We start from the raw sequence: 27,142 nt of genomic DNA, 5'->3' as shown, positions 1-27,142 counted from the left end.
CTCTGGATATGTTGATGTTCCACTTCTCGTGTTATCACGTCTCATGATCCGTATGTGGCACTTCAAGAAGTAACTTTAAAGAGAAACAAACACTAAGAATAACACCGATTCTGAATGTAAACTATTTCTCCAGTGAAAAGGCCTGCGTGTGTTCAGCAAGTGAAAGCTACTCCCATCCACACAGCTGTGGCGGCGGAGGGATACCGCTGCCCGCATCCACGCAACGCTGCGCCTACAACTGGGAAGAGGATAGAAAGGAAAATAGAGAACACACACACACACACACACACACACAGATATATACACACACACTTGGACAGAATGTATTTAAAATGAAAAAAACAAATATTAAACTCCAAGCCAAGCTCTAAAACTCAACATGTGCCTTCGCTAAAGCCGGCTCACAGCTCTGTTTCTTATTCCACGCAGCTCCTCGGTTTGGGTCCATTGTGTGACTACACGCGCACTATTTGCCGACGCGCACTGACACGTTTCTAGAGTGCTCCGCGATCAGGGCCATCTTTGGTCGTCCTCGCCGGTGACAGTGTGGACAGTATATTCTATTGGTCATTAATGCCTCATGATTAATAAATAATATTCAACTTTAAGCCGTTTGAAGCACTTGGCGTGAGAAAAAGGAGCCGTTTCCCCGCTTTGTGGACTTCTTTCCTCCAATACCCTTCAATTCTCAAGGCAAAAAGAGGGCGAGACGGGAGAGGCGGTGAGACAACATGGATGAGGAATATGATGTGATCGTTCTGGGCACCGGACTCACGGTGAGTAGTCCAGCCTCGTTTGCTGTGCGCAGAAAGCGAGCAGATGGATCGTGTGAGCTCCAGCATGATGGTTTTTGAGGCCCGTTATCCTCCACCGGAGCCCCGGAGCCTCCCGCATCCCTGCGCGCTGGTGACATTAGGAAATAGTGAAAAGAGATGCGCGTTAGAAATGAAATTAAACCGGTCGAGCTGCTTGTGCATCACGTCAAATGGCAAACAATTGCTGCTGGAGGAGACGTTTGTGTTGTGTTTTTTTTCCAGCCTCGCAGCCGGCTCAGTGTTGTGTTACACCCAGCAGCATCTTTTAGGCGTAACCCCACAGTGTGTCATGGTCCTCTTTGCATAGACAGGCCTCCATCCTGAGGTTGGCGCAGGCCTGAGCACGGGTTTATTAAATGACTGAGCCTTTCTCTTCTGCTTCTCTCGCCGCAATTGCCTTCACTTATCACATCCGATGCGGCAGAAGCAGGCCCGGCTCACGTTGTGTGGCTCTCATATGGGTTTGGCAAGCAGAAAGGACGACATTTTGGTAGTTTTTGTGTAAGGTATCAAATATCCTTTTGTCAATGCGTAGCCTTAATGCTACTTTTTGTTTGATGTGATGAATAAAATCCATTCATTTCCATATGACCATAATTACTATTCCCGCTACTATTGTTTTTATGTTTATTGTGATCATTATTATTATTATAGTAGCTAAATGGGTGAAGCGGTCCAGTCACGCATGCGCACACGGTTTCCTCAGTCTCCTGCAGCTGTCAAACCTCCTAACTCGAATTTACCTCCAGTAGCCAGTTTTTGTCCAAAAATAATTTAATCAAATGCAACCTTTTTCAATCTAGTGATATTAAAGGGGTGGACAAATTCATAGAAACACCTGTCAGTTGAACTACATCCTGTAAAATGACCCAAATCAACATGTCTCCAAAACAGTTAGAGCAAAACATGAGTGTTGTAGTCTTCATGAAGGTAGTTTTTTTTTTCTTTTTTGCAGGGCTGCGTTTACACAATAGATTTAACTCGGTGTAACTTAAAAACAAGCAACTGAGAGTGTTTCTTTTATTATTAAATTGCTTACATTTTTTCTTAGTGATTGATCTCCTTCATAAACTACCTTTATTTGATGTCCATTCACTGTTAATTTGTTCTTGATGTTAATTTCTTGTGTTTTTTCAGGAATGCATTCTGTCCGGGATCATGTCCGTGAATGGGAAAAAGGTCCTGCACATGGACAGGAACCCCTACTATGGTGGGGAGAGCTCTTCCATTACACCCCTGGAGGAGGTAAAGGGCTCCTGGGATCTGTAAAGCCAATCAATATATTTTTTATGTCCCTCAGTATATCTCATTTTACATCCACTGCCGCTGCTGCTTTGCTGTCTTTATTTGCTAACCGCCTGTCAGATGCCGTGAGCCTCGTAGATTTGATGCTGATGTTTCTCTTTCCAGCTTTACAAGCGCTTTACTCTCCCAGATAGCCCACCTGAGTCGATGGGCAGAGGAAGGGACTGGAACGTTGACCTCATCCCCAAGTTTCTCATGGCCAATGGTTGGTATCAGATCACTTATTAATACCATTAAACTCTTTTCATATGCCCGGGAGATTTGTAGATAATTAGTACATTAGGCCCGAGGAATGAAGAATAAACTAAACAGACTACTCAAGTGACTCAAGTGAAAATCTGTAACTTGATATACTATAAAGGCTGGATCATCCTAAGAGCTTCAGTTAAAAGCAGTTGTTGTTGAAGACATTTCACCTTCAGTCCTGAACTTTGTTGAATGATGTTAACATCTACAAGAACCATAAAGAGAAGTCCAGTTGCTTTTTAGTGAAACTCTTTGAACCCATAATGATATAAAGATATGATTTTATTTGCTCACAAATAAGACATAGCTTGTGATTTTCTGTGTGAGTGCAGGTCAGCTTGTGAAGATGCTGCTATACACAGAAGTGACACGGTACCTGGACTTTAAGGTAGTGGAGGGAAGCTTCGTCTACAAAGGAGGAAAGATCTACAAGGTGCCGTCAACTGAGACCGAGGCGCTAGCTTCAAGTAAGCCACCTGAATGTGTCTCAGCACGTTTTGTAAGATATCAAGAGTAGAGAAGAGACATTTCAACACGGAAACCTTTTGTTTGAATTTCCAGATCTGATGGGAATGTTTGAGAAGCGAAGGTTTCGGAAGTTTTTAGTCTTTGTGGCCAATTTTGATGAGAATGACCCCAAGACTTTTGAGGGCGTAGACCCCAAGACAACAACAATGAGGGATGTGTACAAGAAGTTTGACCTCGGCCAGGATGTCATTGACTTCACCGGCCACGCCCTGGCCCTCTACAGGACAGATGAGTAAGCACATAATGTCAAACATATCAAAAGCTTCATTATGCTCAGTGTCACTGCTGTTTTAAGTGTTTTTAATGGACTTTAGAGCTCTTGTGAAGATGTAATAAAGCTTTAATGTACTTACTTATGATCTAATCCTGTAAGCATAATAAATGAATTGGATTTTTTTTTAGATTAAAATCAGCTCAGTTTCTTCATTGTTTTCTCTTTACCTTTAGTTATCTTGATGTTCCTTGTTTGGAGACGATCAATCGTATCAAACTCTACAGTGAATCACTGGCACGATATGGGAAGAGCCCCTACCTCTACCCTCTGTACGGTCTGGGAGAACTGCCCCAGGGATTTGCCAGGTATTTTCATCATTTTTTATAATTACAATATAGCATACGTTGCCTGTGACTGTAAATACAGAAATATAAAAACACTCCATGAGTTAATGGACTTTAATCACTTGTCATTTTAGGTTGAGTGCAATCTATGGAGGAACCTACATGCTGAACAAACCAGTGGATGAAATAGTGATGGAAGGTGGAAAGGTGATTGGAGTGAAATCTGAGGGCGAGGTATGGAAACGTTGATTTAATGTGAAAGAATATGAAGTTTTATTAGTGTCACAACAATCTTGGAAGTGAGTTTACTGACCCGTCTGTCTCACTCCTGCTGCAGGTGGCTCGTTGTAAGCAGCTCATCTGTGACCCCAGCTACATCCCCGACCGTGTCCGCAAGGCCGGTCAGGTGATCCGTGTGATCTGCATCCTCAGCCACCCCATCAAAAACACTAACGACGCCAACTCCTGCCAGATCATCATTCCTCAGAATCAGGTTAACCGCAACTCAGGTGAGCCTCATTGGCGCTTTTAACCAAATAGGGTAATTGGTGAAGCAGACTTTGATGGACTGAGGTTCACTGACAATGAAACAATAAGAATTGATAGCAATGATGACTTTTTTTTTTTAAATGTAATTGCTTTGATTTTGAGCCCTGATGATATAAAAGATTGTTTTCATGGAGATAAATCAAATTATTTGTATCTCTATATATCAGCCTTTCAGAGAAACTTGACAGATTTAATTGGTAAACAGCTGATTGTCTAAAATGACTAAAAATGAGATTGATAGTGAAAGGTTAGCATTGTTTTTGACTCTTTGGGCAGCTCTGATCTTGTGATGGGGAAAATTTCTCAACTAAACAAATAAATGTTGTTACTCTCGCTGGTCAGCACTAGATATACTAGTCGGTTTAACTAATTATTAACATTTTATTTTGGTACAACACTGGCTAACTGTTCCATATAAGATTTTATGCATCCATCTCCCACTATCTGGGACTGCAGGTCAGGCAGATGACAGCCCTCATCTCAAAGCACTTATGCCCTATTGTAATAAACCAGTGCGCAGGACAGATAACATCTCATAAAACCAGCGTGACTAGATGGTACTTTGATCTAGAAAATAAAAACAAGGTTGTATGTAGGTTGTGTCTGAATAAACTGGCAAATAACCACTGAACTGGAGCAAGGTGTAACCATGTTCATCTGCACTTCAAATGTAATTTTTGAATGATGGGATTGATGGTTTCAAATGGCTCTTACATTCTATATTTACAGATTAAATACATAATGTACTCCGATAAATTTAGATCATAAATAGCACTGTAGGGTCCGAAATATAATAATTTGTGTAATATTGCACCAGAGAACACTGCAAGAAGTGGTTTTATAAAGTGGCAATTAAACTGTATAAGTTCTCCCCCTTTTGCAGGAATGACAGCTGAAAAATTGGACACTTAACATTGAACAATATCATTTGCAATATTGCTTTTTCAACATTACATTACTACTTCAATACTTCTTGCTTTTCTATTCCAGTTTTATTTTAGCCTAATTATTTTTATTAACCCTAACCCCAACAGTATCTGGCACGATAGTTTCTGTTGAGATTAATAAAGTTCTTTTTTATCTTAAATTTTGTTAGTTAAATTCATAACAGCAATCTTTCTTCCCTATTAGAAAGTGCATTTGCTCAATGGCTGTTTTTTTAAATGTACTATATAAATAAAGTGACTTACATACACATGCAGTATTGTTTTGGACAGTATTTTACCTTAAATACTAAACTGCGCTTCATTTTGTCTGTTTTATGAGTGTTTTCTTCCTGTTAGACTAGTCAATTAGTTCTTTTTAAAAATTTAATCTACAGGGAAATTACTTGTTATCGACATACCTACTATATTCTATGTTCTTGTTAAATTAACACCGGATCACTTAATTCTACAGTTCACCTCAGCTTTATGAAGCGTTCAAGCTGATTGTTTTGGATTTGTTAAGTTTGTTAAGTTTGTCAGTTAAAGCTGTTTGCAGCACAAAAGCTCACTAAATGCCACACAAAATCTGGAATTCACTTGTTAATAAAGTGGAAAATGTAATAGCTTGAAAAGAGCCACATATTTCCTTCAGCAGTTAAGGAGATAAAAACAGAGCCATAAGAGAGTGAATACTGGATGTGCAACAGGTGACCCAGAAACATGACTCGTGACAAATGCTAATATGACTCCATTTCTCTTGTGTAAACAGGGAACTGTTTGCACAACCAGGGGGGATAACATGTCAGTGTTGTTTGCAGCTTGGTTCCGCTGCCCCCATGTGGCCAAAAAATCAGCTAACACGAGTTAAAGTCAAGTGATGTAACTCCCCTCCTCTTAACCCGTTTGTCAATTCTCCAGACATCTACGTGTGCATGATCTCCTATGCTCACAACGTGGCAGCCCAGGGGAAGTACATTGCCATCGTCAGCACCACAGTGGAAACCAGTGAGCCCGAGGCTGAGATCGAACCGGCCCTGGAGCTGCTGGAGCCCATCGACCAAAAGTCAGTCCAATAATTTACTTCTGTGCCATCATTCAACATTCGATTTATTCATACTTCAACCAACAAGCAGGCCGTCAGACAAAATGTGGTAATAATATAAAATAAAGTAAGGAAGTTGATGAAGTTGTTTTTCCTTTTATTTTTGGCAGGTTTGTGGCTATTAGTGACCTTTATGAGCCCACAGATGATGGTACTGACAGCCAGGTAAGATATTTGTTCCCAGCAGCATTGCAACTAGAAAAACTATGTTTATATGCTTAGTCATGGCCAATATGACAATGTTGGATGATTTGGTCACCACTCTCTGTAGATACAAATATCTCAGCAGCTATTAGATGGATTGCAAACTTTCATGGTTCCCTGAGGATGAATGCCTCATTTTTCTTCTGGTACAATCATGAGATTTTTTTATTTTTTTTTTTTTGGTTTAGAGTAAATGTCTTGAAAGTTATTGGCGAGGTGTTCCAGTATTTGCTACAGATATTCAGGATCAATGTAGTATAGACTTAGACAAGTCTAAGTATAGAGTGTAACTACAGCACAACTCTAATGACCTGGTTATTCCCTTGACTGCCTTAGTGAAATCATCAGGTTCATTCTTCACAATATGGATCATCATCTTCCATCAACCTTAGCTGCGTTGTTTCTTAAAAGGCAAATGTTAGCATGAGTGAAAGCAAGACAGCGAACATGGTAAACAGTATTTGTCAAACCTCACCATGTTAAAGATCCCATATTATACTTTTTTCTACTTTAGTTTGTCATAAAGCTGTTTTTGTGCATGTAAAAGGTCTGAAAACTTATAATCCTCCCTCCCCAAATCCACGTTAAAGGGCATTTTTGTTTGCTCCTTGCCTGCCTGAAACATCTCGTTTGAAGTCCAGACACTTCTTTAGTTTCTTATCTACATCACCTTGGAACACATTTGCATAACGCCTGCATAGCGGATAGTTTGGCCCCCAAAGAAGGAATGAGATGCTTCCTCGCAGTCCACCATTATTTCCTTGCTAGAGCTACTCCTGCTTGGGCTACATCTCTGTTCCTATAGATCTGCGGTTACCGTACATAGCCAGTATTACCTCACTTTCGTGAGTTTCATGAGCGGGTTAAGGCAGATTTATGGTTGTGCATTGTTGTCCGTTTTCATAGCTCCCTGCATACACAGAGTTATAGAATATGGGAATTCCACCAATGCGGAGGGCATGGAGACGTACTTGTGTTCAGTTATCTAACAAGTGAACAGCACAACACGCCTCTGTAATGATGTAATGCATAAGTCGAATGCTGACTGGTTGAAAGACTGGCTTTAACCAGAAAGGGCATAGGGTCCTTTTGGAATGATGAACAATGCGTGCATTTATAAGCATTTCTTGTGACTGCTGATGCAACAGACCGACCAGTAATGCTCTCAGAAGTCAATCCATTACTTTTATCACGCCATCTCACTCTGTAGGGGCAAACAGCACACACAGGAATAAGAGTTGCCTGCGATTATAGTCTTTTTCACATATTTTTGACAGTGCCCTCAACTGGCAGCAGACAGCTACAACAGGCAGACATGCATCTGCAACCTTTGTTTCAGCCTCTGAAGCAGAGGGTGTCCAACTCATTTTAGTTCAGGGGCCACATTCAGCCCAATCTGATCTCAAGTGGGCCGGACCAGTAAAAATCACAAAATAATAACCTGTAAATAACCACAACTCCTAGTTTTTCCTTAGTTTGTGTGAAAACAAGTACATTCTAAAAGTGTTCACATTTAAGAAATTATCTTTCTACCCAACGTCATGAACAACCTGAAATTTCTTAAGAAAAATAAATTAAATTTCAGCAATATTATGCCTCAGTTTATCATTTACACGTTACAACCTACAGATCATAGTGTATCTACAAAGGAACAACATTTAGTCACTGGTATCTGGAATTGATCATATAGTATTTTACTTTATGATCTATATGAGGAAAAAAAGACAAAAAACAATAAAAACAAGTCAAAATATGACAAGAAAGAGACACAAAACAACAAAAAAATTTGACAAACGACATGAAACAAAACGAGAGAAAAAAATTGAAAAAAATTCCAAAGCAACAAGAAAATGGACACATGACAAAAATTAGACAAAAAATGACAAAAGTGAGAAACAAAACAACAAAAAAGTAGAGACATGACACAAACGATACACAAAACAACAAATAAAGCAAAACACAAAATGACAAAAATAAGACAAAAAACACAAGCGAGACAAAAAAGAAACGCAAAGCGACAAAAATGAGAAACAAAACGACAAAAACATGAGACAAACGACAAAAGTTAGACAAAAAACAACAAAAACAAGACAAAATATTACAAAAATGAGATACAAAATGACCAAAGAAAAATGTCAATCTAGTATTTTACTTTATGATCAAAACAACTTTTCATAATCTAGAAATTATTTTAAATTTATAGTTTTACTATTTTACAATCTGCAATTAATGTCTTTTCTGGAATTTTTACACTTTGAGGGCTGGATTGGACCCTCTGGAGGGCCGGATTTGGCACGCGGGCTACATGTTTGACACCCCTGCTCTAAAGAGACAGGAGCATTTCATACAGAGTGTGAGAATAGGTGCTGCAGCAATATACAATATGAAAAAAACGATGCGTTTTTACAATTTTATTTAGCTCAGAGCTGCAGCCTCATAGAGCTTCTAGCATCGCCGTAAATTCTCACTCTTGTTCCTTCATCTCTCGCAGGTCTTCGCCTCAAGGTCCTATGATGCCACCACCCACTTCGAGACCACTTGCAACGACATCAAGGACATCTACAAACGTATGACCGGGAGCGACTTTGACTTTGAGAACATGAAACGCAAACAGAATGATGTGTTTGGGGAGGATGAGCAGTGAGCGGTAGATGGGGCTTCCGAGAGAGGGCGGGGTTGGGAAAGGAGGTAGGGCCGGAAAGGGGGGCTAGGAGGCGGCAGAGCCTGCGGTGGAGGAACCGGGGCTGCCTGAACAGTGCTTTAAAAACAAATGGGCAGGGAGGGGGCAAGTGAGAGCACGGTGGAGACGGTTTGTGTTTCTGGGCTCTGCCTTCCTTCAGCCGCTCGCCTCCTTTTCCTTACGTCTCTCTCTCTCTCGACACACATTCAAACACATAAATGCTCACAAACACACACACCATACACGCTTTTCAAATACTCACACTCCCTTTCTCTGTCACTGAAAAGCAGGGTTGATACGGTCTTTCATTCCATTGTAGAATTTACAGTATAATCATGTCTTAACTATTATCATTAGAGGTGAATTTATTACTTGTTGTTGGCGATTTTCAAGGCATCTCATCCTTTCTGTAACATCTTTCTCATATCAGAGGTTGGGTGGGTGGAAGATCGGCACTGAGAGGTGTGGACCGCAAGCTCTGACATGAGGGATCTGTAATGGCTTAGAGTAGAATCCTCTGGAAGGGTCACCTCCAGTTGACATGCATGCATCTTTTACACACAGTAGTATTGTACATAGACTCAAATGACACTGCGGTATGAAGGCTGGACCATTCCACGCACCACGCCTGTCAACCCTGCTTTCACTTTTCTCTTACTTGGTCTTTTACCTGTGTTACTTCAATAGAAGCCGCTCCTTTTGGCAAAATCTGTTGGTCGGGCAAAAAAAAAATGTGATGACAAATTACATGTAAATGGGCTGTTCTGTCAACATGATAGTGCTCACTTTGCAATGCTGTTGTGTTCCCTGTGCTAGCAGGCAAGCTAACCAGTGGCTATTAACTGTCACCCCAACCCCCTTCCCCTCCCCACTCCAAAAAAAACCCAACAGTTCCTTTGTTTATCTCTGTTGTGTGATGTCGATTTTGAATTTGAATAGTTTACATTCTAACATTTTAAATTATTGAAGAGTTTTATTTCTATATGGTGCACATTTCACTGGCTGAAGTTATGAAGTTTACAGGAGCGGAGGTTGAAACTGTGGTCTTCGAGTTGAACATTAAAAAACAAAAAAAGGGAATGTCGGGAGCAAAAGAGGCATGGAGAGGATTATAGTGTTGTTAGGTGAGACTTTCTATGAAGTATTCTGGAAGAATTGTGTGACTAAGAACTTGTTGAGATGCAAGGAAGTGTGCCACGGGGAAAAGAATGTATGCAGGGAATGTTGTGGATTTGACTTTCGGAAAGTTTCACTTTAGAGTGAAGAGAGTGAAGACTGAAATTTCGGCTCATAGTGAAAGCACCAGATTGTGTCTTGGTTGTTTCAACCCTTGTGTTTGTCATTGAGATAAGTCATTACCCTCGGGACTAAATCCTACGAAACAATTGTAGAAGTGAAATAGAAGGAAAAGCTGGTTACTCCCATAATTTGAAGAGTTTGTAGCATAGCAAAAATAAGAAGCCACAGTTACAAGTGCCGCCCCATGAGAATGAACCGAAATGCTATGTGGTCGTAGCCTTAATTTGGGGTCTAATTCAAATGTTAAAAATGTTTTAACTACCAGGTAGTGGCAGGTCAGTGTTGTGCCAAAAATGGTCTTTCTGTTATTGGCAAAGCTTGCTGACAATGTTAAAGGTTCACTGTGGTAGTGTGCGCTGCTCTGCAGAGCTGAGTGAACACTATAGAAGGAATATTGTTTTCTAGCAGATCAGGTGGGTTATTGTACACCTGAGAGGAGACAGTTCTTCATATCTCTGGAGTGCACACTTACAGACAGATCGATCTGTGACTTGGCTTTCTACACATCAAAAACAAACAGACAAGATGCTTCGATCATCTCCTTTAAAACCCTGAAGCTGTTCCGTTTCACTTTATCCGCCATGACCAATCCCTTAACAACTCTAAACAAAGTTATCATGTGTTTGGGGTATTGACGTGTCTTACCGTTATGCTCTATTTATTTGAAGTTTGCTGACGTATTGTGGAAAGGTTTACGTCAAATGCTGAATATGCTATGCTCTTAGTTTACGTTCTGATGATAAAAATGGATTTTAAAAGTGATGCACATCGAATTGTTTTTGTTATTTGCTGTGTCATGTATTACGTTTACCTTATTTACTGATCATTCCAGTGTCGCATCACAGTTTAATATGATTATTAGCATTCCTAAGAAACAAGTTTTGATGGAAGGAAACAGCAACAGTCAGTCATAGAGCTGATATCACAGTCTATACAGCTGTGTTCACAACAGTTTCACACTGTGCATCATTCTACATTGTGTGTGGTCTTCATCCTGGAAACACGTTATCTGAGAAAAACTGGAATACTGTTTACTCCTTGAACATAGGTATATCTGAAGCCCTTTCTCCCCCACCCTTCCTCAGCATCAGATACTGTCCTTTCTTTTTTTATTTATTGAAAACAAAAGCTCATGTGTGGTTGTACTGTTTTAATTTCCATCCAGTATGGCCTTTGAAAACCACTATTGACAATATCCCTTGAAATTGACAAAAGAAATAGTTCAGGCTGAGTAGTAGAAAACTTACTGTCCTTGTTTGATCACTAGTATGTGAACAATGCCTAATGTCTTGTGTAACAAATAAAATGAATTAAACTATGAATGAAATGATAGAAAAATAAAAAGCACATGGCAAACCTGGATTTGTGTTTCTGTTTGAAGATGTAATCATGATTTCCCAGGTGAGTAACACTATGTGGGAAGATTATCTATACATACATACAATAAAATTTTATATACACTGTACTAAAAAATACACCTTACAAAATGATACAGTTTTTATTAATTACAAATGATTCGGAAAGAGAAGGCTTTGACTAATAATCACCCCATGATGGAATATAAGAAGAATCCGATAACTTGTGAACAGAGTTAGCGTGCAAGACATTTTGGAGCAAGCGCAAACTGCTGCAGCACAAATGAACATTTTGTAGTTGCTATGCAACCGGGAGAACATTGCATCTCTGTCATAGATACACAACACAGAGCTTGAATCCAGTTCAAATTCAGTGATAGAGAAGGCACAGAGGCACCATTCAGTCCTTCACTATATTCGTACAACCACACATCATTATTCCTTCATATCCATCTTTCTGTCTCGCTGCAGTCTCTAATCTGTCACACCCTCTTTTGTAACCACACCTGTGTTCCCTACAGAATCTCATTCAGCAACTGTGGCGATGTGTCATTTTAGCCCGGTTGGGTCCCAGTTTTGGTTCGTCCTTTGTCTGAAAGCCATGATAACTGCTGTGACCTGAGCCGTGCAGCAGAGAGACAACAAGGTGGAGCTGACTCAGCTAGAGTTACGCATGATTCACCACATAGCTCTCATATGAATGACCCAGAAGTCTCTGTACCTCTGCCTTGGGCACCACCCAACACTTGCCTAGGTGGCGTTTTCGCACAGAGTCCTTCAGTGTCTTGTCTTGCAAGGTGACCGGCATGTGCTCTGATCCCCACTTTAGGATCCCTCTGGCTAAAATGTCTTCCTTGTTTGCGCGGTGAGCTCCTCCATCCAGATGGTCCTTCACCACTGACACACTCATGTCAGCATGCTGAAACTGGCCTGCAGGCAGATAAAGAGCAGCACTCAGAAAACAACTGAACATCATTACTCAAGTACTGCACTTATAAATTTGCGGTATACTTCCTGGGAAATACTTTTGACAGCTGTATTTGTATTTATTTATGCTTTGCTTGCAGTGGTGGAAGACGCATTCAGATAATTTACTCAACTAAAAGTACCAATACCACAAATAAAATACAAAAATACATATTTGAAAGCTGGTTGAGGAGTAGCAAGTTTTATTAACTGTATGAACAACTTCAGTTCATGAGATGACTAAAGTAGTACACAAGAAAAAAAATAGATGTTTTTAAAAAAAAAAAAAAACAAAAACAATTCCTAATATATACATACTTTGGAAATTTGTAATCCTTTCACTTCTAATCTTTGCCCAGTGTTTGTAACCATTGGACTGAAGGTTGCAATATGCAGCATTTTGGACATAAATATAGCAGCAAACAACTATCTGATATGTAAAGCTATAGCATATGTTGAGTAATGGCTTACTGAAGTCCCTCTGTGTGTTTTATTATCCAAGCTGCTTTGTTTTATGTTTTAGAGGCCAGTCTGTCTGCACATGTGATAGTGCAAGTTGGTGCATGTGAATCCCTCCCTTTGAAACTTTTGGCCCTCCCTGGGCTGAGTGACCGCCCACATTGCATTGCATAAGTCAGAGTGCAGTCCAGCCTTCAGCCAAAAAAGACAAAAGTATTTTATTGATGTTATTCCCTATTTCATGTGCACTTGTTATCTTCAGCTCAGTGTAAGAGTCTCTACTGCCATTTCAAGGCTTTCCCCTGCTTCTCCCTGTCTGCTTGTTTCTGTTTAGCTTCATTCTTTGTGTGTCTGTTTCCACACAAGATTCTACTCCAGTCTGATGACTCGTGGAAACAGACACACGCAGTTAAAGGGAAGATAAGATAATTCAAGTTGACTACAACCCGCTATGGCCATTGACTGTATTTAAAATGCTAGCGTGGGCTAATGGTTTTGACTGGATTATTTTTGTCTACTTTACTCTCATGTACAAAACCTTTCTGGTTGTAAATGAAAGTGAAAGGAGAGGAAGAGGTGTGACTTTTTGTTTTGGTCCGAGATGCTGATGTGCTACTGACATCGAGTGTTTCTGAATGTTGCACACAAAACCTTTAACGAGCTAAGTTTATGGTCTTAAAAATACAACAGTCTCTAAGAACCTTTTGAGGGCTCCTTACCATTGTCACTGTGTCCTTTAAGAAAACCCTACAGCTTACTCAGGTAACCCTGCAGAAAGGTTCAAGTGTCAATTAGGCCTACACATAACTCAAAAAAGTCATGCAGGAACCTATTAAATAAAAGGATCATCCAATAACGTTTTCTCTCAATTGAGCTGTTAAATGTTCCTCGAGGAATCCTCCAAGCAAGCAAGTTTTTTTTTGAATATCCCAAGAGATCATTAAGGCTCTCATAACTCTAAGTGAATATATGAAGTATCTGAAATAACTTCACTTCATGTTTTTGAAAACATGGCACTTACCTGTAATTAAGTATATTACACTGTTGTATTAAACCTTTTACTAAAATAAACACATCTTTTTTTCTGATTTACATATTAATAGTGGAGACTGACAGTGAAAAGCTGATGTCTACGTACCCAGTAGGCCTTGGGTTGAGTCAGAAAGCCCCCGTCCATCTGTGACATAAAATCCCAGGTGAGCCATCTGCAGGTAGCTGGGATGTTTATAGTGGTGGAACAGGACCAGAAACCGAACACCTTTGGCCAGCTCGATCCAGCAGCTCCGATGGTTGTCAACGGTAACCGTGACGCCCTGCCTCGTCACCGATCCCTGCTGATTGATGGGAATGGCATCCCGTCCTTCACCCTCCACCACGACTGCGTCCAATGACAGCGTTATCATGATGTCTCCAGAGATGCCTGTGGCTGTGGAGATGGTGAGCTGGTCAAAGTAGGTTCGTGAGCGGTCTTCAACGCCGTGCTTGGAGGGAGCCCCTGTTAGGCGGCCGTCCACAATGATCCCTTGAGGAAGAAGGTGACACATAGATATTTGGTAACACATTTACAAAGTCCTTCATGCATCCAGAAGATATGTTCTGTTAAATGTCTCTGCACACCTCTTTCTGGCTCTTCCAACAGCCTGAGAACGTCATTAGCCCTGCCGTCTACTGTGAAACACAGGTTCTGATGCAGCTTTGGTAGCTGAACCACAAAATGAGGATCTCCATCAACTGCAATAGACAACATTGATGTGAAACACGACCTGAATACATAAACTACTCAAATAATAATGGGGTGTAATTACAAGCAAATAAATAAAATGTAGAGCCTTGACCTGAAGAGGAGAAGACCCTGACGGTGCTCAGTCTGGATGGAGGTTCTAAAAGCACAAGACATTCAACTAAAGGACAGTCCTCCTCACTCCCAAGCACTGAAACCAATAACAGGACTAAACATATATTGCAAGCAGCATCTCTACAATGAACTCCATAATATTTAAGACATGCTCCCTCTAAATACTCACCACCAAATGACTCAGTGTCTGCATTATCATCCCCTGAAAATAAATGTATTTGTGAATGAATATTACATGTCTGAAAAGTAGCTAGAGTGCAGAATTGCTTCTAATAAGTGCTGAGAACTTACAGGCATCATAGCTGAGGTCATAGTCATAGTCATAGGTTGCATCGTAGTCTGAGAAATGTAAGCAAATAAAGCAAGAATAAGTTTGGTGCACATGCTGCTGTTCACTGCAGTATGTTGATTTTAGTAGGAATTAACATTGATACTCACCTTTCACAAGATCAATATCTATTTAAAGGAAAAGAGAAACATAAGATTACTGATTTCTATTCAGTGCCTGTGCTGCCATGTAACTGATTATCATGGTCTATTTACAAGCTGTAAAGACAATGTCATTAAATTTCAGGAGTCGTGGAAGGTGGTGATTTAAAGAACTGTACCTAAGGGCAACTTTGAGTTACTTTTCCAGTTTAAATTTTATTAGATATATAATATAGGATACAGCACATATATTAAGGTTAACGTGGTGGTTCCTAAGCTTTTTTGATTGCAACCCTGTACAGAGTAGTAGTAGTTGAGGGCATTTCAATCAATAGAAGATTTCCCCTCCAAACTTATCAAAGGTTTTCATTCAAAGCTAGGGCAGCCAGCATTTTTTTGGCATCAATGGGGGAAAAAAATCTATTCTAACCTTTCATCATATTGGGATTCAAGTGGTCTAAGAGAAAACTAGACTGGAGGACCTCATCTTGACTCCATTTTCTGGCTTTTCAATCAGATCAGGTGAGAGAGAGTATAGACAGAAAGAGTCCACAGTGACAGTAGGTTGTGGATAAACAGACTTTTACTCAGGAGAGTGTTGTTTAAATCCTGGGCCTAGCCACAAGTATCTTTTAACATGACTATGTGCATTTGAAGCCTGTGCATATACTCATGTTCGTCTGGTGGGATGGGCTGGCCTATTCTTTTTTGCCTTTGTCATATTTCTGCCTGCTGCCACTTTAAATACCTATTCAAGGGTCATGGATTACACACTACTTGTTACTTATTTTGAAAGTAACGCATTACTTTACCTATTTATTTCTTGTACAAAGTAGTTCATCACACTACTCATTATTTTACTCTTGCGTTACTCCCCAACATCCCCCGAGATGCATTGTCATCTAAATTGCCAGTTAACATTACAAAATTAATCTTACATAAGATCACATATCAGCCCAGATTTCTATCCAGAAAAGGGGGATATATACAAGATCTTTCTTTAATGTTCTTTCATAAATGTTATCACAAAGCCAGTGGCAAAGTTAGTGAAAATCAGCTTACAGACCACTTGAGGAAAAGGCTGTGGCAAGAACAAGGCTCAAATGCATGTCAAGGATAATCAAGGTGGAAGTAGGAGTTATCTAAACAGCCTGAAAATAAAAGCACTAACTGTAACTAATTAATAACTGTAATGTTATCAGAGTTCATTACTTCGTCACAGAAAACATAATGTCACTACCCAATGCAAAAACCTCAGCTCTAACTAAGTATATTATCTTATAGTTGGATTAAAAAAATATTTTTCTTCTTTTTCGCATAAAAGAATCATTTGGTGCTTTTTACAGATCTTCTGAATTTTTTGAAGACTCTTTTTATTCATGTACTAAATGGTCACTTCATGGTCTTGACAGGCAACCCTGTCTTTAGCTGAGTTATTTTAAAGTAGATCCAAGGGACATGTCTATCTAAAAGCATCTTTTGCATGAACTATGTTTAACTAGATTACTTTAAAATTAGTGGCTTTGGTTTGATTTAAGATTTTATTTGTTGTAATGACAGTCGGACAGCCTGAGACAGCTTATCAGGTAAAATTCACTTATTGCACAGGTGGTTGTTTTCAGCGCATGCATGCTTATGTCTACTGACTTTGTAAAGCATTCCCCCATCACTGATCATAATCCCTTGTCTAAATCTAATATGCAGATGTTGCTGTAAATACTTTTTTTTTTGTATTAAGTTAGTTCTTAGCTGCTTTTTTTTTTTTACTTTAAACTAAGAAAGAATTGGGATTACTTGTTCCACTTCTGCATTTAAATATATATAAACCAGATAAAAAACATTTAAAAACTGAGAAGAAAGTGATTTATTGGCATAGACAGGAAGTTCAGCCTCACCTTTTCTCTGAATCTGAATGGAAGTAGAGACATCTAGTGGAGAGACAAGGAAAATGCAACTATGGATAACTATACAAAGTCAGCACCTTTAACGTTCAGCTTGCAACTGTCAGAGCACAAAATTGCTTCGATTGTAAATTAGACAGATAAGAGAGTGTTTAACCTACCCAGAAGGCCCGCTGCCTCCCACAGTCGTGGCCCATCTGTTACCCCAGGCATAGGAGCAAAGGTAGCAGACACTAGGGTGGCGATGCTCTGGTCTGTTTCGACATCTGAGTTTGTGTTGTTGCCCTCCACAGCTGGAGCTGGGGCTGGGGTGGGAGAAGTGAGCGCAGACGGCAGCTCGGGTGGGGAGGTGGTGATTTCAGGATGATGAACATGTGCAGCAGATGTGGTTCTGTTGTCTGCCTCTGTGGACGAATCAGTCACTTTGACAGGAGGAGGAGCTGACCTCACCGTACTGGGCTGCTGGGTAAATGTAACAGACTCAGTTCTGATGGAGCTGAGTGGCTGTGAGGTGCTAGTGGTGAATGTTGGCATTGTGGTGATTGTTGTTTTCATGGTGTTGGGTATGGGTGTGGAGACTTTTCCAGGTGCAGGGGGGGAAGCCGTTTTCAGAACATTAAGCAGAGAAGTGGATATTTTTCCAGCTGGAGGAGGAGAGGCAGTTTTGGAATCATTGTGGGAAGGAGTGGGCTTTTTACCAGAGATTGGTGCTGGGCCAGTTTTGGTTGAGTTGGGACTTGAGGTTGTAGTAGATTTTTTCGATGGTGAAAGCACAGTTTTTGCTGTGGAAGTTGGCGATGAGGGTTTTTTAGGTTGGAGGGTATTTGGAGGTGGCTGAGGCCGGTCTGGCTTTGTTTTGCTAGGCCTGGGGTTAGATGGTGAGCTTGGCTTCTTTGCAGCACCTGCAGCTGATATTTTGGTGATAGCTGTAGTCGTTGCTGTTGTGGTTATTGTCACAGCAGTAGTGGGTTTAGCCGTGGTTGGAGTTGGAGCTGCTTCATCTGCATCTGGCTTAACAACAACTAAAGAAGTGACTGGTGTTACAAAGTTGTATTTGAGAGAGAGGTTGGTAGCTTTGTCTGCCAGTAGCCTTTGAGTTGCAGGATCTGTAGCATTCAGTTTGGCCAGCAGCAGCTCTTTGATGGTGAAATATGCCCAGAGACGATGCACAAAGCTGGAGATCCCTTCTAAACCTCCGGAACAGTTTAGTGAATCTGCACTCCCATTACCCTTTGCATGGGAAATGAGCACATCATTCTCCACCTTCATGCGCTGTTTTGAATCAGTAGCTGAAACTGACACCTTTAAATCTTTGACCCCTGCTTTAACCCTGCCAGCCACAACCAACTCAGAGCCTTGAAAGTAGTTGGGGAACAGGGAGCGAGTGATGTCAAACGCCTGATCATCCAAGTAAGACAGCTGTATGTCTGACAGCAAAGGGCTGGCTACTTCATCATAGAAGCCCTTCAGCTGCAAGGCTGCATCTGCGTCCTCGTACACCATCCTGGCTACACCTCGGTTATCCAGCGCCAGGCGTTTCAGAAGAAGGAAGTCTGCATCATCTCCAAATGCAAGGCCAAACAGAGAGGCTGAGCCCAAAGCCCTCTTGGCGTTGCTGAGGATGGTGTCACCAGATGTTACTCCAATGGTTGCTTCCCCATCAGTAAGGAAAATTACCAGAGGGACACGATGGGATGAGAGGTGGCTGGAAGATCCAGAGGATGGAGGGTTGACAAGTTGGGCAGCCGAAAGCAGAGCTGCATTGATATTGGTCCCTGGTACAAAAGAGTTTAACAATGGAGATAATTAGTGTTGAGGGCAAAAAGCAAACAAAGATTAAGGCGTTAATAAAAGAATCCACAGGCCAGATCTGACTACAGTGTCGAAGCTCAGACTTTATCAGATATTCGACTCACATCCTTCTGCGATAATCCTCTTCACAAACTCTTTGGCATCTCGTACATTCTGCCGAGTTGCTCGCACTGTTCGACCTTTCTTCCAAGTGTGAACCTTGTCTGAGAAGGTGATGATGTTGAAGTGGTCTCCTTCTCTAAGGTCCCCAAGAATGGTGCTCATGGCCTGTTTGGTCTACTGACAGAAATGATAAGAATTAAAGACAGAAACTTCACTTTATCTTTAGCCAGGTTCTTCATTTTTAAACTCTTAATGTAGTGCTAGCCATGAGATATGTCCACTTTACCTGCTTTATCTTGGTGCCTATCATTGAGCCACTGACATCAATGACAAATATAACATCCTTAGGAACCACAGGAAGGCCTCTGGGTGCAAAGTAATGCACAAAGTAGCCATCATACACCTGACAGACGGTGAGAAGAAAGACAGGTGAAGACTGGCATCAAAATCATCACATGTGCACGACAAACCAGATATGAGAAAATGCTGCAGACCTGGACGTCACCCATAAGGTCTCTGAGGTCCACGTCATACTGAATAATGAAGTCTGCATTAAGACCCTTGGGGGAAATACTGTTCTGCTGCTGTAGAGTCGGACTGTAGTTAACACGAGCACAGCCAGCACTCCTCTCAACACGAGTGGAAGAAGGAGCCTCTGTATCTCCTGTAGACAAATAGTACATGATTCGATCCATGTAGTGGTGAATAAAAACATTTAAAGTCCCTTAGTAGTCATTCATTAAACCCCAAAAAATTCATCTTGTTAATCAAGATTTTTTTTTTGCCATGGCTTAGATGCAACTCTATGCAGTTACCTCTCCTCTCACTGCAGCTTCAGCACACTGGCTCACCTACAACTCCGCTTAAACACTGTAAAACTACCCAACGCTACACAATGGCAAGTTTTAATATTGGAGTAATTCAGTCATGTGAATTCAAACCAGAATCTGACTCTGAAGCACAGTGACACAGAAAGTCCCATCCTGCAAGTTGACAGGATTGGTTCCTTAAATTTGGTACATGTGAAATCCTGGAAATATGGATGTGTGTGTGATCATCATATGTCTTCTAACATCTAAAAAAAATACCACATGGACCTGTTAACAGGGTTAAAAAACTTAATTTCACCTGAGGGGGTCTTTAATATATATGTTGCAAAATTTGTTTGTTAATACAGAATATAATACACAAATGAACTGTAATCATATAATGGGGTTTTATAGGTTTTATGCCTATTTTTTGACTGGACACTGTGACTTAAAGGTGTCGTCACATAGTGATAAAAGAATTTTTTTGCTGTTTCCAGTTGTGCTGAGCTTTACTAGCTAAACTAACCAGTACATACATGAGTGATATTGATCTTCTCATTTAAAACTCACCAGGAAATTAGAGTTCCTCAAACATTTTGTCTGTCTAAGAACTATTGCTAATACGAGCAGTTGTGACTCATCTCAAGAGTCCAGTGTCCTCCTAAAAACTTTAACATTTCCTCTTCTAAACATCCACTGAAGGGTACTACAGTGTGCTTTCTTAAAGTGTGGGTGTATACAAGAGTGATTTTTCACTTTAAAAGTTGCAAAAATAATGTAGTTGCTACATCCTGATGCCATTTTTACCTTGAGCAGTGTTGGACAGCAGTCGGCTTGTCTTGAGAGGAAGAACTTTAATAAAACTAATGCCTGTCCTTTCTGTTACATCAACATCTAACGTGAGGTTCTGCACAAGCTGTCCCGGCCTCAGACCTAAACTGAGCTCGTAGCGGCCCAGTCGACGAGGTAGCAGCTCCTCGTAGGACAGGCAGAAGGACATCCGAGCTCCTGATGGCACACTCACTGCCACACGAAACTTCTCAATTTCCCGCTCTCTGCAACACCACGGAGCAAAGGGGAAGATCACAAGAACGCAATGGATCAGTTAAAAACATCTGCTCTAGTATTAGAAAAATTAGCTGGGAAAACTTATTTTAAGCTATATTTCACCAGTATTGTCAAGCTTAGGTGTCTTAAAATAAGCCAGATATGCTTAAAAAAAAAAAAAAAAAAAAAAAAAAGCAGTTTTTCACTCAAAAATAGATTTTTGCTTTCATGTAACCTCCTAATTTGAGATGTATTAACCCTCCTGTTGTCCTCATTTATGGGCACCAAAAAATTGTTTCATTGTCTGAAAAAAAATCCAAAAAAATCTGCAAAAAAATCCCAAAATTTCTGAAAATTTGCAAAACCTTCAGGAAGAAAATTCCAATAATTCTTTTAAAGTTTCCCTTAAAAGTTTGATTTGAAAAAAATCCTCCAAATTTGGCAAGAAAATTCTATTAAATATTTTCAAAAAATGAGTAAAAATCTTCCAAAAAAATCCTAAAAATATCTAAAGTGATTACATATATCAGCAAAACTTCTAATATTTCCTTTAAGAACATTCACAAAATAATCAACCAAAATCCAGCGAAATTCACTGGATTTTGGTTGATTATTTTGTGAATGTTTTTAAGAAACATTTTTAACATTTTTTTTCCACCAAAAAATGTTCAAAGATTTCCCAAAAATGTTGACAATGTGGCCATCAGAAGTTTCACTGTGAAAATATATTTTTTTCCTACATTTTAACACTTTACACGGGTCAATCTGACCCACAGGATGACATGAGGGTTAAATTTATTTTGAGTTTTCTTGTAAAATTCAATTAAAAACAAGATAATTTCAAGACTGTTTGACTTAACAAAATATTTAAGATGCATTGCCTTAAAACAAGTCCTCCATCTTGCTGAAATATCACTTGTTAAGTGAATTTATCTTAAATCAAATGGGTTGAGACATTTTGACTAAAAATAAGACAAATAGAGTTGGTAAGATTTTAAGTTTTTACAGAGTATTACAACAAAGTTTTCCTAATACTGACTTTGTAGCGACAAGTCCGGCTGTTTTTCCTTGCTTCTTAGCAGCGTCGTAAATTTTCCTGGCAGCAGCTCTTTCCTTCACCTGGGCCACATACACCTTGCCATTGGAGGTGCTGATGGGAAAGAGGAAGAAGAAACAGCTCTCTGTGTGAGTCACAGTAGCCAGATTATGTTACTGTCAGAAACACGCCTGGCCTGCATTGAGCTGTTGAGCTTGATTTACTTTATTTTTCTCCTTGTATTTCCAGAGTGATCACAAAGCTGCTTCACAAACAGCCATCAGGTTTGTTTACAGACCGAGTTTATACCATGTGAGGGGGAGGTGGGGGTCACAAACAGGGTAAGTGGAAAACAGTAATTTCCCTCAAAAAACAGTGTTAACGAAGAGAGATCTCGCAGGCCGATGACGCTCCAGGGGAGTGCCGCCGTGTGCTACGCCCAGCAATATCCCAACCAAAACCACTGCTCAGAAACGCCGTCCAGTCCACACAGCGTGCTTCCTAGACTTCAGCGACCGCCGTTGTCACGTGACGAGGTGCTAAATTAAGGTCAAGTCCTTTGAACAAATATATCCAAAGAGAAAAAACATCAAGGCCCAACTAAAATAAACCCGCAGGTTTGAAGCGGGTCTTGTTTGAGACACAGAGCAGAATGGCATGAGAGAGCCCAGTGGAAAATAGAGGCGCTTGTATTTATATGTGTGGCTGGCTGGTGGGGGTGAAGGGATGGCTGTACATCAGCAACCTACATACACAGAACACACAGTGCTTAGTTTCAGATGCAGAAATGCCAAAGAACTAACGCAATGCCACAACTTTTTCCCTCTGGGTAATAGGCGATACGCAGACGGTTGTATAGGTGCTGAGTGTGTGTGAAAATATGGATGACAGTATGCATGTGTGTGAAAGAAAGAAGCGAAGGAGGGTAAGAGAGAAAAGAAATGTGAAGGATTATGGTTGTAAAAAGCTGCACAAGTTCCAAAGTCACACATACTTAAAAAAATCTACGTGCTATGCAGGACACGCATGCATACAGTGGATGTAGGCGTGTGTCTGAAGCATATCTAAACTGGCATGGTGCCTCAGTAAACTGTGTGGGGGAGAAAAAGGGGGACTGGGCAAACTCCTGTCATTTTCTCTATTAACTTTCTGACTTCCATTTACAAAGCCTGGTATTCATCTGCCCTCGGGTTCCCCCTCCTCCTGACCTGCTTCCGCTCCCAAATCCAGCTCCGGCCTCGCTGTTTGGCCTGCAGTGTTGACTTATTTGTTTTGTTTATATTTAGCATTTTTAAAGGAGAGTGGTTTTCAACCCTCTTACTAATCAAATTATGCATCTCCTCTGCACCGGAATTCTGGATCCTTACATAACTTCTCTGAAGTTTTATTCCTGGATTCTATCCATCAGCGAAAACATTACTTTTACTTATTTCAATTTCTTACCATATGGCAGAGAAATATTATTTCTTGCCTGTAGAAATAATATTTCTCTGCCAACTTCAATACTTTTGACCTGGAAGATGTGGATTTTTGAACTTCAGTTTTAAAGGTCCAGTGTGTAGGATTTACATGGATCTATTAAAAAAAACTAGAGTATAATATTCATAACTGCGTTTTGATTAGCATAAAATCACCCAGCAATAAGAATAATTGTGTTTTCATTACCTTGGAATGAGCCTCTACATCTACTGGATGTTTCTACAGCAACCCAGAACAGATAAAATGTGTTTCCATGTAAGTGACGAGAATATCTGAAGAAAACTTTTAAAATGTTAAAAACTGGGGAAAACAGAAAGCGCACATTAAGCCTAATCGATTAACTGTTACAGGCAAATAAACTAGGCTGAGCAGTGTCATTAGAAGATGGCGCTAGAGGCTATATGGATGCAATAAACTGAGTAGAAGAAGCTGCTGTTTTCTCAAAAATTTCAAATACAGAAAAAACCAAAACAATTCATCTATGAGAAAAAAATGAGAGAAGTCTTCAAGGATTCCACAGTAATTGTTTTCAGCTGTTAAAGTTGTAATTACTCTTTCATGTAAGCTGGTATCAGTCATGTTACGGAGATAAAGACAATGAAACAAGGTGAAATAGTCAGCCATGTACGGTCAGTGGATCCTTCCATGTGATGATCCGAGATGCTGAACCCCAAGTTGCCCCAATGGCAGGGTAGCACCTCGCATGGCAGCTATGTGAATGGCTGACAAGAAGCACACTGTAAAACACTTTTAAGAACCTAAGGTCAAATAAGGCGCTATATTACGATTTTTGTCAGAAACCTCCCATTATGCGCGTTGTCTTTTTCTAAAAATTGGTTCTTTAGACGTGTTCGTGAAAATACATTATGGAAACATGACTTGCTCTACAAGAAGCCTTTGGTGTTTTCTCTCATTTTGGTGAGCACAATAAGCTCTTCTACATGTTTGGACCATAGACTCATGATTTAGTTGGTTGCAATCTGCATTTTCAACACTAGAGGCCACTAAATCTCATACACCGCACCTTTAATAGACTACAGTCAGTGACACAAGGAGTGGCTGCATTTCATGACTTTCACAGTGAAGCAGCTAAAACATACTAACAGACACTAACAGACGAAAGTCCCTGTGGACATAAGCAGGAGACTTGATGACAATGGACTGACTTACATGGTGAAGTTGGAGATGAAAGCAGAGGAGGGCAGGTCCACCTCGAAGGCAGCCTCCTTAATGATGGAGAGCTGGTTCCACACTGAGCTCTGGACTGTAGTGACAGCATAGCGGGACACCACTGAACACTTCACATGGTAGTCTGTCACCTTCAGCTAGTGACAGAACAAACACATGCATCACTTTAGAGGTTGGAGGAGAAAGCATGAAAATTGAGGGTTCTTGGGAGATATTTTGGTTCACTGAATGCATCAAAGGCATGATGACAGTGTAGATTTGCCAGCTGAATGAAACTTATTTAGACCCAAATTCCAAATTTACAGTGATGTGACACCACCAGTCATGTGTAGCTACAACACACAACCATGGATGCCATCTTAAACCCAATGTACTGCCCTGAGAATTGGGTAAAAGAAAAAAAAAAACTGTTAAGCCTCACACATAAATATTATTTTTCCCTCATATCACGGTTTGCGCTGCATGGCTCTGACGAGTTAACGAAACAACACAAAGTAGCTCCCTGCATGGTGTCTCTGCCCTCCTCTTGTTTACTCGGGGAACGGTGGCGCCTGCTGAGACCAATCTGGTCAGTGCCAGCCACATTACTGCAGGACGAGGCGACAGGCCGGAGCACGAGGCCACGTCAGGCCTCCAGCTCACTGGTATTTAGGAAGGCTGTGGTTAGTGCAGTACAGACAGAATTACTGTAAGTTCACAGGGAATGGCTTCACAGTTAACAGTGAAGCAAAGTGAGCAGAAAACCACAGTGGAGCCGCTGAGGTGTTTGTTTCCCAGTTTACTTTGTATAACCTTCAGAGCACAGCTGTGAGCACTGCTGTTAATTTTAATTCTGTATCACATGCAGGAATGGTAAAAATGCTACAACTGGATGTTTTTTGTGGAACAGTCAGATGAATATTTGATATTTCATGGCCAACACTGATACACAAACTTACCACTGGCTTTGTCGGTTTGCTCTGACGTTTTATTCTCTGGAAAAGAAACAAGGAAGCAAGTGAAAAAAGCTCATTATTTTTAAAAAAATGCTTTTAAGAAATGGGACGTGGCGACAAGGTTTTCCTACTACCAGTATGTTCAAAATGACTCGCTTTTGAAGTAATCTCCACAAGCTGGGTCAAGATTTTGTGTCAAAATAGTGTGAATCAAAGCCATTCACGAATGGAGGGGAAGTGGAACTGGAAATAAATGCTTTCACTGTACATAGGGCTGCACGGTTTGGTCTCAAATGTTAATTCTGCACACAAGTCATTGCTGTGTCAATACATTACCAAACATCCTGTGCATTGGTGGGAACTTAGCATAAACAAATAGCTTTAGGAGTGGAAACTCCACGAGGGAAATGGAAAATTGTAAAATTTCATAAAACACAGGATTATATGATACGGTCTGAAAGTGGGAGACACTGCTTTTGTTTTATTTCCCTCATTTTAAGAACATTTTTACGCTCACTAGCAACAAATGTCTCTTCAAAGTGTTTGTGACATAGATATCATAGAGGTAAAACTATACTTATAAGGAGAAGAGTGTGTTTCAGAAATGAACTGAGCATTTAAAAAAAAATTTCTCACCTGTAAATGAATATTTGTGCCAAGGTGTGCTTCATAATCCCTTGATAATCCCTCTTGCATGTGCAAAGTGAAGAAAACTAAGATGCATTGGACTTTGAAAGACATCATGTCCGTGATCACTTTAGTCAGCAAAGTGAAGACAACTGTCCAGTGGTCTCACGTTGACTGAAGCAAGCAACACACACACCTCACATTTTACACAAGTTATTTTCTGCACAGGGGAAGTCTCTCCCCTCCCTCACCTCAGACAACTTTAATCGCTCGGGTGCTGTGACAATGACATCAAAATATGTTCAAATAAGAGTTAAACTCCCTCCCAGAGTTTACAGGAAAAAAAGAACGAGTGCAGTTCAGTCAGAAAGTTGCGCGAGTCCCGCTGGTTTAAAGAGAACAGCTCCCAGCTTGTGAACATGCATACTGGAAAGTTCGCGCACTGCTGCCACCGAGCTCCAGGAGAAATGAGGGATTCTTAACCCCTGCTCGACTATTTGGGGAAAATACCCCACAACCAAAACACCTCCTCCTCCTCCTCTGCTGCTCCTAAAAAAGTTTTTTCCCCTAAATTACTCCCAAATGAGAGTTTCCCTTGAGTGCTCTTTCACAAAGGCCTAGTATTGGCCCAAATAAAAATAGTACTTTGGTCTGTTGAGAAATTAAACTTCAGTTGTCCAACTTAATAAAGCAATGTCTCTGACTTTAAAACTTAATGGTTGGGCTGAACAACAACAACAACAAAACTAAACTAAAAAACCCAACAAGAAACTTAAGCCAACAGTTCTGATACCTTTTAGTGAAATTATGTTGAACCAAAACTCTACATTCATTTAGGGGAATTACATATTGCTAATTACCAATTTCAAATATATTAGTAGTATAAAAAAATGATTCACAAAAATTTAAAAAGTTTCTCCAGTGTTACAT

General features: G+C 40.4%; 2 protein-coding genes across 3 annotated transcripts; one reads left to right on the top strand and one right to left on the bottom strand.

Moving 5' to 3' along the window:
• The first annotated feature begins 496 nt into the window (after nucleotides 1-496).
• Nucleotides 497-11,574, top strand: gdi1 (GDP dissociation inhibitor 1). Its single transcript, XM_023260920.3, has 11 exons — nucleotides 497-776; nucleotides 1,953-2,060; nucleotides 2,226-2,325; nucleotides 2,699-2,833; nucleotides 2,928-3,126; nucleotides 3,342-3,473; nucleotides 3,587-3,686; nucleotides 3,790-3,961; nucleotides 5,846-5,990; nucleotides 6,140-6,194; nucleotides 8,725-11,574. Exons 1-11 carry the CDS (start codon nucleotides 732-734, stop codon nucleotides 8,875-8,877), a joined length of 1,344 nt encoding a protein of 447 aa, XP_023116688.1. The 5' UTR covers nucleotides 497-731; the 3' UTR covers nucleotides 8,878-11,574.
• Nucleotides 11,348-26,689, bottom strand: itih6 (inter-alpha-trypsin inhibitor heavy chain family member 6). 2 transcript variants are annotated; one of them, XM_035943825.2, is made up of 17 exons: nucleotides 26,222-26,689; nucleotides 25,589-25,624; nucleotides 24,633-24,787; nucleotides 21,987-22,097; nucleotides 20,708-20,955; nucleotides 19,586-19,755; nucleotides 19,378-19,494; nucleotides 19,094-19,265; nucleotides 17,339-18,952; nucleotides 17,172-17,204; nucleotides 15,286-15,303; nucleotides 15,139-15,186; nucleotides 15,017-15,049; nucleotides 14,828-14,923; nucleotides 14,610-14,723; nucleotides 14,131-14,514; nucleotides 11,348-12,497 (listed from the first exon to the last, which is right to left on the bottom strand). In XM_035943825.2, exons 1-17 carry the CDS (start codon nucleotides 26,327-26,329, stop codon nucleotides 12,235-12,237), a joined length of 3,720 nt encoding a protein of 1,239 aa, XP_035799718.2. In that variant the 5' UTR covers nucleotides 26,330-26,689; the 3' UTR covers nucleotides 11,348-12,234. The 2 variants fall into 2 exon arrangements, with proteins under 2 accessions (XP_035799718.2, XP_035799719.2); XM_035943826.2 differs by having other exon boundaries at nucleotides 14,828-14,872.
• Between the last annotated feature and the right edge of the window lie 453 nt (nucleotides 26,690-27,142).

The sequence above is a fragment of the Amphiprion ocellaris genome, chromosome 8 (genome assembly GCF_022539595.1).
Source record: "Amphiprion ocellaris isolate individual 3 ecotype Okinawa chromosome 8, ASM2253959v1, whole genome shotgun sequence".
NCBI lineage: Eukaryota > Metazoa > Chordata > Actinopteri > Pomacentridae > Amphiprion > Amphiprion ocellaris.
Note: the sequence above shows the minus strand (reverse complement) of the source record. Positions and strands in the feature narration are given on the sequence as shown.